General features: G+C 42.4%; 1 protein-coding gene across 1 annotated transcript in view; it reads right to left on the reverse strand.

Annotated features, from left to right (window-relative positions):
* Positions 1 to 10,019: 10,019 nt before the first annotated feature.
* LOC106807773 (cytochrome b-c1 complex subunit 7-like) overlaps positions 10,020 to 14,306 on the reverse strand; it is a 5,993-nt gene continuing 1,706 nt past the window's right edge. Inside the window, exons 2-4 of the mRNA XM_014810221.1 lie at positions 11,528 to 11,587; positions 10,859 to 11,025; positions 10,020 to 10,462 (exon numbers count right to left, since the gene is read on the reverse strand). Coding sequence (XP_014665707.1) covers positions 10,385 to 10,462; positions 10,859 to 11,025; positions 11,528 to 11,587 — 305 coding nt within the window. The 3' untranslated portion in view covers positions 10,020 to 10,384. The remainder of the gene's footprint in view (positions 10,463 to 10,858; positions 11,026 to 11,527; positions 11,588 to 14,306) is intronic.

The raw sequence follows: 14,306 nt of genomic DNA on the forward strand, positions 1-14,306 counted from the left end.
TATGTATGTATGTATGTATGTATGTATGTATGTATGTATGTATGTATCTTCCCTATAGGCGGCCAAACCGCCCAAGCGATCTGGATGCAATTTTCAGAGGGCCATCTCTTATACCCGGGTGATCCTAGATGAAAAAAACCTGTCAAACCGTCACACTCACCGAAAAATCCGTGAAAACCCCGTCAATTCGTGAATCTTCACGCAATGTCAGCACTCACTGTACAGTGCTGCCACACACAGAAAAATCGATTCCCTCACCTCATCCGGCTGCTGGTATTGTGAAACCGAAACCAATACTAAAACACACCACAACCAGCACCAGTTTCACCAGTTCAGAGGTAGGCCTACTACTCACTCAGCTCAGAGGTTCAGTTCAGATGCTACGATCTGAGAATGCATTGTACCATTCGAAAGCTATGCAGTTTCTGATTCAGTAGGAAAATTTCTTCATTTCAATGTGCATGGTTGCGTGTCTCTATCTATACTATGAGCAGCTAATGCTCCTGATACTATATTCCTTTTATTTATGCTACGATCTAACAATGGATAGCTGTACGTGGGGAGCTCAAGAGTTGCAGACGCCAGGAATCTCTACATATTTGCACCAGAGAATAAGACGAAAAACATTCTTTATCAAGAGGCTTTCAAATGAAAAGTCCAACCCATTCCTACATGCTGTTATAATAACTTTTTGTCATTTACACCATATTACTATTATTTCCCAGGGGTTCTAAGTTTGGTTGTGCTGTTATATAAATATCATACGTAACAGTTTTTTCGTTTTTCCCATGCTTATTATCTTAATTATTACACTCATTTCTAAATATTAATATTGTCTGCAATGTTTTGTCGATTTTTACCCAATGTTCCTATTCTGTCCCATTATTAGTACTATGAATTAGTAGCACGATTTTACCCAGCGCAGCGGGTACCCGCAGCTAGTATATATAAAGTTGTTCAGCCGAATTAGTTCGTACTCGCATAAGTAGAGAACTCCGCAGCCTAGAGGAAAACTAAAGATATTTTCAGAATCAGCACGTCTGGGAGTACGTCTGGGGGCACGTCTGAGAGGTGGTTCTGGCTGAAACAAAAATTTAGAAAAGTTAAAAAGTTAAAAATTGATAAAAATTCTATTCATCAATAGATGGCGGGCGGATGTACGTGTGAATCCATGGTGATGCCCTTAACGGCGCAGTGTCATAATCGCTAGAACATCCGTCTCCTACATCGGGATTCCGGGTTCGAGTCCCAGCTGGGGAACTTATTTTTCCCTTTTTTCATTTTTTTCCCTTTACCTACGTCTTTAGTATGTATTATTTTTAATTTCTTACTTTTTAATTTTTAATTTTAATTTTTAATGTCTTTTATCTTTTGATTTCTTATTGTTTTTTACTGTTTGGGATGGGATGCGATGGCATGCGATGGCATGCGATGGGATGGCATGGGATGCGGTGCGATGGGCTTCTCCCCTCTCAGCACATACACAAGACTGACTATATACACGCCCGAATAAAAAAAACCACGCGACATTCAAGAATGGAAATACGAACTGCCGACGGAAGTGGAACCGAGACCGGCTCTTACGGGAAGAGTGCGGACGCTGTAATAGTATCTCTAAATCCGGCTCCGTGGCTGCGTGCATGTGAACAGCGTCGGTATGAAAACAACGCGTGAGAATGGCGCCGTGCAGTATGGCAACTAACGCACCCTCCACCCCCCACCCCCCTTAAGCAGGCGCGCGGGGAATCGCGAGCAGCAAGTCTCGGGTTGTGATAACATTTCTCTCGACGTGAGCCTAGCGCGTTTACCACGTTTTGGCACGTCACATCGCACCGCACGCTTAACACATCACACATCACACCCGGAATACAGGCGCTCACGCTTTCACCCCGGTGACCGGAAGTCACGCGCACGCTTTCACCCCGGTGACCGAAGGTCAACCGCACCCTTTCCCCCCGGTAACCGGAATACGCGCGCGCTTTCAACCTGGTGCCCGAAATACGCGCGCGCTTTCAACCCGGTACCCGGAATACATGCGCTCGCTTTCACCCCGGTGCCCGGAATACACACGCGCACGCTTTCATCCCGGTGACCGGAAGACGCACGCACGTATTCACCCAGGTGCCCGGACTACGCGCGCTTTCACCCCGGTGCCCGGAATACACGCTCACGCTTTCAACCCGGTGCCCGGAAAACAGGCGCACGCTTTCACCCCGGTGCCCGGAATACACTCGCGCGCTTTCAACCCGGTGCCCGGAAGACAGGCGCACGCTTTCACCCCGGTGCCCGGAATACACGTTCACGCTTTCAACCCGGTGCCCGGAAGACAGGAGCACGCTTTCACCCCGGTGCCCGGAAGACACGCGCGCGCTTTCAACCCGGTGCCCGGAATACACGCGCGCGTGAGACAACACGGTCAACGTCAATCCGATAATGTTCTACGGCATTACATCGCGGATATTACATAACGCAATGTCATTTATGATAATTATGAAGAAGACGAGACGATGAGGGCGAAGAGAAGGAGGGTGAGGGGGCGGTGGAGGAAGAAGAAGGAAAAGAAAAAAGAAAAAAAAAAGAGAAAAAAATAAAGAAGAAGAAGAAGAAACAGTAAAAGAAAAATACGAAACAGTCAAAGAAAAATAAGAAACAGTAGAATAAAAAGAAGATGAAGAAGAAAACGTCGATGACGACGACGAAGCAGAATTTGAAAAAAATCCATATCATAAACGGGCGTCGTTCGTGTATTCTTTCATCGACGTTCCGTTATTGCCTGACAAACAGCCGTCTTGTGTGATATCGTAACTACCAAATGTTTCTATATCGAAAATAGCGCAATATATCTGTTATACAGTACATCACTCTACATTTTCGTCGAGAGATTATACTACCCACAAAGTTGTATCAAGTCTCCATTTTAATGTCAGTAATAGCAATCTCAACATTACTGTCGTTATGTTTTATCAAGGATTTAGCTTCCGCATATCATTTGTTACGGAATCTATATATAGGCTCACAATGACCCCATTTTAACTCTGATCCAAGGACTTAGCATGGGTAATGTTTGGAATGCGAGCTATAAAACATCTAATATCTTGGCAATATCGTAAATCATCGCGTATAACAGAACGCCTTGGGACACACACTGAAAAAATGTTGAAGCCATGCAACTAACCACTAAAGACCTGTAGTCATTTCCATCATCGGAAGCCAAATTCCAATCGTTCCCATAGATAGACAACGTTAAGTAGAGTTGAGAATTCACATCTGCAGCCCCTTATTTTACCCCAGCAACTCTTTAGCATTTTTATATTGATGTACCTCAATCTATAGAAATGAAGAGGTGGGCGGAATATTTGAATATCGAACAAGGGTATAGTATTGAGTGGAAGTAGATATAATATATGGATAGCGAATAGAAGTAGGTAGAGCCGAGGTAGATAGAGTATATGGGGGAGGGAGAGATAGAGATAGAGAGAGAGAGAGAGAGAGAGAGAGAGAGAGAGAGAGAGAGAGAGAGAGAGAGAGAGAGGAGAGAGAGAGAGAGAGAAGAGAGAGAGAGAGAGAGAGAGAGAGAGAGATAGATAGAGTAAAGTGACCGCGCATATAGATAGATAGAGTTGGCGCTAGATACAGTATATATGAGTGTGGATGGAGTATAGGTGTGAAGATAGTGTATATAGATGAAAAATAGAAACCGTAGGTAGAATAGATAGAGAGACGAAATCTTTCAGTAGAAGCGCTGAAAGCCCAAGAGTGGCCGAGAGGGTCTGACTGCATGGCTGCTTATATTGAGGTTTATTCAGAGCTTTCCATTGCTACGTCGCGATATGCCCTCCACTGATGTCGAGTTAGAGTACGTGTTATTTCTTAGTTGGGATAGTCTGTCTGTCCAAATCGCCCCTGGATATGGTGTCCACAGTACATCGCGTAATTGCCTTGACTTTAAATTGAGATTCAAACAGAACTTTTTCGCTTCAGGAAAATCCGCATTCCGTTCATTAACATGACGAAAAACAAAGAGCAGCTGGGATTTCATCGAACAATCTAAGATGAAGACTAAACTCACTTGAAACGTTTGCGTGCTAAAATAACTGTGGCCTGAAAGTGAGCTACTTAATACTCTCCCTCTCTAGCTGCGCTCAAGTTTGCTCGATGGCAGCGCGTTTTACTCTGTTTATCTTCCCGGCGATACTTTATCATATGTATTCCTGTCCAGTAACGTAAACATGTTGTGTTGAGTGCTCCTAGCACTCCTACTCATTCATCTATCTATCTATATATCTACTCTATCTAGCTAGCTAGCTAGCTATCATATTTTTATCTACTCTATCTATGCTAGCTAGCTATCTATCTATCTTATCTAGCTAGCTAGCTATCTATCTATCACTCTATTTATCTATCTATTTATCTATCTATCTATCTTTCACTCTATTATCTATCTATTTATCTATCTATCTATCTATTATATATTCATTCATTTATTATCTACTTATATATATATGATATATATAATTTCTAAAGCAACGATGAACAGTTATCGTAACCTGTAAGTCATCTACAGAGTGTATATCTATAAAACGAGGTAGCATAATTTTAGTGGCCCTAAATCCGATGGGGCAGGAATAAATAGTGTAAAAACTTCTCAATATATATCACAACTTTTTCTTCTAGTGATTACGACGATGACAGAGAAATGATTTCACCAGCTGTAACGTTTCTCTCTCTCTCTCTCTCTCTCTCTCTCTCTCTCTCTCTCTCTCTCTCTCTCTCTCCTCTCTCTCTCTCTCCCTCTCCTCTCCCTCTCTCTCTCTCTCGTTTTCTCTTTCTAGCACGCGCTTTCTCCCCTCTCTTTTTTGCTGCTTGCTCGGTCTCCGGATCGTATATTTTCAACAGCCTCAGCACGCAGCCGCGTACATAACAAAACAAACTTGTTCTTTCGCGGTCGTTTTACCACCACCCTCTACAGCATCGCGCGAACCGCCGCGTGAGGTGGTTGCCGCGTTTACACACCACGCTCGCCTGCTTCCGTGTATATCAAGGTGTATATGTATATCTACCACGCGCTCGCCCAACGACATCTACTGTAAACATGGTTAAGCCGCGGCGGGCGTGGTGGCGGGCTTCCTCCTGGCGCTCGCGTGGCTTCCTCACACCAACACAACTTTAAGCGTATATATGGCTCTCCAACACATAACTCCCTCCTCGCCGCCGTCTTCGCCCTGCGCTCTTATCAGTACAGATTCCGCATCTGTATTCATGAGGAGTTCTAGAGAGAGCGGGTGGCTCCGAGGCTACACGGCATTGCGGTCCGATGGTTTGTAAGGTGCCTTACAGTGCCGGTCGGTGTAGCACGGTATACACCCCTCTCCTCCTATTGCAAACGTTCCCCCACGTCTACATTGCGAGTGACCTTCTTTTTTTTCACTTTGTGTATGTATGCAGGTTTGAATTGTATATTTTACCCATGCGTATTACAGAAAAGGGACGTTTGCGGCGGCAACGTAGCTGTATACGTGTTGCTGTAGGGGTATGGCATGTTGTTTGTGTCATAATTCGATTTTTGTTTTATGGTTGATTTTTATCGCATATAACATTCGATTTATCAACATATAACATTCGATTTATCACATATATCATTCGATTTATCAAATATAACATTCGATTTATCACATATAACATTCGATTTATCGCATATTATTTGATTTTATATCAGAAAAGAGAATCGAATGATTCGATCGTGAATCGAATGATTCGATGCGGGTGAATCGAATGATTCGATGCGTGAATCGAATGATGCATCGAATCATTCGATTCGCGCATCGAATGATCGATTCACGCATCGAATGATGCATCGAATGATTCGAGCATTCGAATATCGACAGTGATGAATCGAATGTTCGTAGCGTGAATCGAATGATGCATCGAATGATTCGATGCGTGAATCGATGATTCGATGCATGATCGAATGATTCGATGCGTGAATCGAATGATTCGATGCGTGAATCGAATGATTCCGATGTGCGCTGAATGCAAATCATTCAATGCGTGAATCGAATGATGCATCGAATCATTCGATTCACGCATCGAATCATTCGATTCACGCATCGAATGATTCGATCCTGAAATTTATACCTTGCCACGTTCCGAAATCTAGCGCCATCTATCAACAACTTATACAATACAAAGTCTACTTCCTCCACATTCTCCCACTCTCCTCTCACCTCCTCCGTCTTCTCAGCGCCATCCTCTACAATCCATCCCTACTCATATACTAAGAATAGTTGTAACATTATATTTTTTTGATATAGTTTGTGTATTGTATAAGTTGTTGATAGATGGCGCTAGATTCGGAAACGTGGCAAGGTATAAATTTCAGGATTCGAATCATTCGATGCGCTGAATCGAATCATTCGATGCATCATTCGATGCGTGAATGCGAAATGATTCGATGCGTGAATCGAATGATTCGATGCATCATTCGATTCACGCATCGAATCATTCGATTCACGCATCGAATCATTTGATTCACGCATCGAATGATTCGATTCACGCATCGACAATGATTCGATGCATCATTCGATGCTTCGCGAATCGAATGATCGATGCGTGAATCGGAATGAATCGAGCATCATTCGATTCACGCATCGAATCATTCGATTCACGCATCGAATTATTCGATTCACGCATCGAATGATGCAATCGAATCATTCGATGCGTTAATCGAATCATTCGATGCGGTGAATCGAATCATTCGATGCGTGAATCGAATGATTCGCATGCCGTATCGAATGCAATTCGATGCGTGAATCGAATGATTCGATCCGTGAATCGAATGATGCACTCGAATCATTCAACTTCACGCATCGAATGATGCATCGAATCATTCGATTCACGTATCGAATAAATTTGAATCGAATTATGAAAACAGAATACACACCATATAGGGGTGCAGCTTTTCCTGCATGTGCTGGTTTGCTAACCACTCACTGATTCTAGCCGGCACGCCTACTATACAGATAGAAGAGTCGGCGAGGATTTTATTATATTTATAGTGTCGGTGTCGAGGGCAAAGGGTTGAGTTCGGCAGTCCGTCCGACATAAGCAGAGAATCGGGGACGAGAGCAGTGCCGTGTGTGCGTGTACGCGCGCGCGCGCGCGCGCGCGTGTGTGTGTGTGTGTGTGTGTGTGTGTGTGCGTGTGTGCGTGCTTGTGTGTGTGTGTGCTTGTGTATGTGCTTGTGTGTGTGCTTGTGCTTATGTGTGTGCTTGTGTGTATGCTTGTATTGTGGTGTGTGCTTGTGTTGCTTGTGTGTGTGTGTGTGTGTGTGTGTGTGTGTGTGTGTGTGTGTGTGTGTGTGTGTGTGTGTGTGTATGTGTGTGCGTGTGTGCGTGTATGTGTGTGCGTGTGTGTTACCGGCAGCTATGGGCGCACGCACATGTGGTTTCGGTATTTCACGCGAGAGCGCGTGGCAAGCTCGTGGCGGCGGGTGGAAATCGTCAGACGCACATCTCGCACGCGGCTGAGAAATTAAGCGCATCCATCTTCCGCCCCCACACTTTCGCGCGCGCACACATGGCTCGCAGCAGCTGATTTAGCACTCACAACCAATAACCCTAACCCCACCCTCACCATACACACACACATACATGCAGACATGCACACATGCGCGCCGCCATATATACACATGCACATACGTACGCGCACGCACGCACACACAAACATATACAACACACACACACACACAAACACACTGATCTCACTCACTTACTCACACACACACCAGACGACACACACACCACAGCACACACACACACACACACACACACAACACACACACAACACATACATACACACCACACACACACACACACACACACACATACACACACACACACAACACCACACACACACACACACACACACACACACACACACACACAACACACCACACCACACACACACACAACACACACACACACACACACACTCACACACACACACACACACACACACGACACACACACACACACACACACACACACACACACACACACACACACACACACACACACACACACACACACACACACACACACACACACACACACACACACACACCCACACACACACACACACACACACACACACACACACAACACACACACACACACCACAACAACACACACACACACACACCACACAACACACACACACACACACACACACACACACACACACACACAACCACACACACACACACACACACACACACACACACACACACACACACCACACACACACACGCACACACACACACACACACAACACACACACACACACACACACCCACACACACACCCGACACACACACACACCACACACACACACACACACACACACACACACACTCGCTCACTCACTCATGATCACAAACTTACTCTGGTGTAACTAGCTACTGTATTACTTGTATCCATCGAGTAGAAGCCCTAACCTTTCTTACCCATCGTCAGTCTAACATTAATACCCTGGGCTTACTTCACGCAGAAAGGCAAGAAACGAGCGAGGGTAAAACATGGCTTCGTAATTGCTGTTTCAGCTTGTTGTGTTTTTTCCTTGTCTGAGAACATAGCGTTGTGAACAACACACCCGCGCCTAATATCGTGTAGCGTAGTTGCGACACAGCAATCATACGTTTTTAGACGTTATACTAGACGCATTTGACGTTAGCCGTTATTATTAGGCTTTATTTATAGAATAGTTTTTGCATTGTGTTAATGAGTTTAATTAAACACTACCTCCATATTAAAAATGTATTGGAAAAATAGGGAAGGGTAAAAACTCTGAAACAGAAATAACTTTAAAACGTTTAATGAGAACGGCATGCTACGCACTTCACAGACGCTCAGTCACATTGTCGTTATGCGAACATTATATTACATTTTACTGTCGAAACGGAAAACGCCTGACGGTAGATATTTAGCTATTTGGGCGAATAGAGAGTACTAAGAGAGTAGTAATCAATACAAAATGAGCTGTTGTATGAGAAATCTGTTAACACGTGATCTATAAAAATATCTGCGACCGGGAATGACGCGTGAAAATTCTCTCGTAAACCAACGCACACGCACGCCACACTTGCCATGTTTTAGATAAAAATAATCCGGAAAGAAAACAGTTGAAGATGTTTTGACAAGAAGTCAGCTCAGATAGGGTGCGCGTGGATACTCAGAGCAGTCGTTCGACTCGATCTACCGTTGCGAGTCCAAGATGTATCTTTCTAGCAACAACAACAAATCCTTGACTTCACTGCTAGCTGCGGCACGGAATATGAGTATAATTTGAACAGCTCACGTTTTAATTCGTTCGACAAAGGTTGAACATATATGGGCATATTATGTCATGGAGGACACATATCGCCATCTATTGGCGCATTTAGATTTCATTCGCATTACGTCAGTCGAGGCACCATCGAATTAATATGAGGCATCTGGAATTTCGTGCCTATGACGATCTACTGCAAGTAGTATGTGCGCTCTTTTAAAAAAAGAGTAATTTCACCAAAAATTATTATTCAACCAGATACACTTGTCCACCGCAGGTACTCCTGCTATGCTACACGAAAGCAGGCGACTAGGGGCATGTGCCGTCTAAATTTAAGATATACTTTCAACGCAAGCACATTTAATACGTTTGATAAAAGCTGCACACACAGTTGCACAACGTTTCCACCACAAAATGTCACTTATTCGGGCGTTAGTTTATCTTATAGTCTGTTGACAATTTGACTTGCAAATACACGTATGCATACATCAATATTGCACGACAGTTCTTTAACTTTAACGTGCAGGATATGTCCTTACAATTGTGTATAACTTGGGTAAAGCATAGGAATGTAGTTAAAGAATAACGAATACAATCTTGTTAGATAAATTGTTGTCATAAAGATATGCTTTGAAGGGTGATGACAGACAGTAGGTAAACTAATGGCCAGCACAAAACAAGAAATAACACAAATATTTGTTTCACGAAAATCCATTTTTTTAATTCCAAAATGTAGATTTTCTCATCAATAACCTAACATAACCAATACAACTTGTGTTCATTGTATTTAAATATAATACATCACTAGATTTAACAAAGCACACGGTAACATTAATTGTTGAATCGCTAGCAGACCTATGCACTAATGCTGTCTTTTCATTTTAACAATGACTTGGAAATGCAATGTACAAGTTGTGGCTATTCAACTCAAGGAATATTCTGATTTAACTTCCTAGGTTTTTATCATGTAGTTTTGCAAGAGTCTATCTCATAACCAGTTGAAACTCTAGTAAAGGAATTAGCTAACATGTAAAAATGCAGTGATTACACTGAAGAAACATTACTTGCTGTTCCACAGGGATTTCTCGGAATTTTCTTGTATCACCCCTTCCAAGTATGGCCTTAGGTACTTCACATCCTGTGCAAAAGAAATAATTACATCTCGATTAGCTAACAATTAATTGTAGTTGTATAAATGTCACATAAACTAAAGAGTTATTCATGTAACATGCATGTGTATTTAAAGAAACCCACGTCGTGCTCAATTAAAATAATATCATAACAGAAATTGCAACTATAGAAATTTCTATTTCAGCAATTAAGGAGTTATTTGCATATCATGCATGTGCATTTAAATAAAACAATATAATATCGTACTCAATTAAAATATTATTGCAACAGAAATTTTGTTTTCAGATCAACTAAAAACAAGTGACACATGTAACGCGCACGCAAATTTAAAGAAAATAATTTCGTACATCACAATTCGAGATAGGTACTCAGAAAAAAACCTAAATGTTGAATTCGAACTCACGTTGTCATATGTCGTCCATTCTTCTTTCGGCAGAATGTCTTTCTTCATACTTAGATACAACGCCCGGCTGATGCGAAACATGCGTTCGTCGTACACGTGATCCGGCAGCCTGCGGACAGCTTCTTTCACTTCATCTGTTTCTCGCAGGCAGTCGTCATGCATTAAGCCTACACAAATTAGCAAACGAGCACATTTAGAATCAATAGCTATTAAGAAGAATAACCGAAATAACGACCGTACAGAAGAAAATCGTTGCAAGATAAGGTTTCTCGGTCTTTCTTCAATTAAGAATCCAATCGCTGCACACACCCCGACCACCAATTATAGAAATTCAGAAGAACTAGGGTTTGTATGTTTTCTCATACAGTTAAGAAAGGCAAGTCCTAGGAATTGATATCCTGGCAGAACATGTATTATTTATAATGAGCAATAACACTTCATGCCTGCAGTTGTCTTTCAGTTGCTTTAATATTTGCTATCAAACAGCAAACATAATTTATATGTGATTTCAGCTTTAGGTTGTATGCTCCACCAAACAATTTGTTTACAATTTACATACAAACTTCATAAACTGATGTGATGTGTCATGTGCTGCCACCTGGAGGAAGAAAAATCATCACAATGTACCTAGGACATTTAGACACCAAGAGTGGTTACTTTGTAACATACCAAGCTGATTGAATCCTGAGAAACTGTACGCCCATCTTCCCAGCATCGTACGTAGGGCGGCTGAAACAAATAAGCGTTGCAATTTTGTTAATATGCGTTTCTTCTTCTCAAATGTCAGAGTAAAAGCTGGTTCAGGATTATTAGGTCAGACTGGTATAAAACTATTTTAAATTGAAATTAGGGTGATTAAACTTCTTTTGATAAAGAACTGAATTCAAGGGAGCTGGCATTGGTTTTACTTTGTTGCTAAATTTTCAAAAATAAAAATATTAGAACAGAAAAATCCCAGTGTTTATGAATTAATATTATCAAGTAGTTATCAAGACCTCGTTGTACTTGTAAAAAGTAATCCAAATTTATAACTGAGACGTTTTTTATCACAATTCACTTTCCGATTTTCCTGAAGCTAACTGCAGTTCATGCAATCTAATAAACCACTAAAAATGGCTGTAAGGGGAAACAACATTTGCTCTAGACCCCAAAGTTTGACAATGTTTTGCCATGACGCAGGAGAAGAAATTCGGAAGATATTTTTTTACATTAAAAGTATAGTACTAACAGCACAAAATGTATCCTCAAATTCTTACCTGTTGACATTGTTTTTCAACTAGTTGAAAATAAAAAGAAATCTGGGTGATTTGATATATTGATCACGACATTAAATGTTTGCGCTGGGCTATGTATGAGTCACGAGAGTTTCTTCACATCAAATGGAATAGCAAAATAGGGGATATAATGCAGCAATTTAACCATCAAAGCGAACAGATTCACTTACATTTTGTAAAAAAGTAGACATGTTTTTTTACTTTTACTATTTACTGCACGACATAATCATTTTAAGGGTTAGGATTAGGCTCATAGATCATTGTTACAGTTGCAATAATGTTAGAGGATAGAAGTAGGGTTATGCTTAACAATAAGGCAAGGTTCTAGTTATGGTTAGAGAAGGGTTATGGATCTAGGATGATGATGATGATGATGATAATGATAGCAATTTAGTACATAGTTCCAAAGTAAAATTAAACATTTATCCTGAAAAGGTCCCTGTCCAATTGGCCATTGCAGTTCACCAGAACTATGCAAAACATTTGGCAAGAACCAACAGTGCTCGCCCACTCCCACTTTATAATGGAAAAAGGACTTGCACAAGAGCTCTACCCATGTATTTCTTTACTCCACCACATGGCTATATGATAAAGGATGATGAAATCCGGTGGGGAACATTAGCAACATGTCGGGCTACATTGCAGTCCCGCTATGCAAAAAAGAACCCTAGCTGATCAAATAACAGTGTTTGCTTTTGGCCGCCACTTTAAATTCAACGTCAGCTCACCATAATTTGGCCGAATTCATTGCACCATTTACGAACGATCACACAAGGAACATTCGCAGCCTTTTTTAAAGAACATACACGCACAGCACTAGTAAGAGGACACTCAATATGGATTCCCCCGTGTTCCTTCATAAATTGCTGCTTAGCTTTGTGGCAGAGAAAAGACACTTCATGGGTAGAACTATGCAAGCCAATTGGTAACCAAGCATGCCATTTGATTTTCAGTATCATGTTGTAGCACAGTAGCACTGTTTATGGATGCTACATTATAGGTAAGGCTTGGTACCCATACGTTTACTTGTTAAATTGACATTTTACTAAGCCCTAACCTCATCATGTAATGATTTATGTGTATGCGTTCTAAACTAGTAAAGTGCGTAGAATTTAGGCCTGTACCGTAGTATTTGGACGCTCGCCCGAAACTGGATGCTCCCAAGTGCGCATGCGCCTCTTGTTTTGCAAGGGCGCACACCAGGCCTCGAATTAAGCGACGAGAGGGGCAAGGCAATTTTTCGGAGGCATGTGAGAAATTGCCTTGAATTTTCTCTAAAATGGATGGGCACCGAGGCAATTTTAAAAGGCATCAAGGCAACTCTCACAATTTGAGAAGGGCACCAAGGCCATTGTTATGAAAACCTTGTGTCATCGTATAAATTCTACTAAAATTTCTCTAAATTTACTGCACTTAGCAAGCTACACACCGTACAGATCACTGGCCATTCTTGCGCGAGCGTCGTTTGAACTCGTTTCCCGCGCTTTAAATCGCGCGCGGGCCGAGTCCGGGCGTGCAGCATTTAAATATTCGTGTTCTACCACGGGCATACACAGGTGCACGATTTATCGATTGTCTACTGGCAGCGGTTGGCAGCAATACCACGTTATTGTTTTTACCGAAGGGTAGACTGGTATCCGGCCTCACGCTCTGCTAGACAATGTACACGGTCTGCGATAAACAGTGCGGCCGCGAACGAGTCTAGCCAGAGGCACCGACGGCAATTACAGAAAAGGGCAAGGCAAGTCACTGCCGTCAGTCGGGTTGGATTTTCAGGGGCAGTACGGCGATTGATAGGGGCACCGCCGGCGATTGCCGTCGGTGCCGTCGGTTAATTCGAGCCCTGGCGCACACAGCGCATGCGCAGCATGCGCAGTAGTCATCTGCGCATCTTGCCCTTCGACACGGTCGCAATAAACAAACATGGCGGACTTCCCGGTCACTGATGGAAACATTTGATTGAAACAATTTGCAATATGTAGTAAATTAGTAAGACTGTGTTATGTGTGTCAGGTTACAACTACAAGGCGAAACAAAAAGAAAACAAAAGAACATGGCTACTATTTCCTACGGCCGTGCAAAGCAAGATTCAAACAAAAAGGAAACAAGAGCAAAACAAAAGAGCATGCCTACGGCGCGTCCAAATACTACGAGCGTCCAAATACTACGGTACT

The sequence above is a fragment of the Priapulus caudatus genome, unplaced genomic scaffold, assembly GCF_000485595.1.
Source record: "Priapulus caudatus unplaced genomic scaffold, Priapulus_caudatus-5.0.1 Scaffold233, whole genome shotgun sequence".
NCBI classification, from domain to species: Eukaryota; Metazoa; Priapulida; class Priapulimorpha; order Priapulimorphida; family Priapulidae; genus Priapulus; species Priapulus caudatus.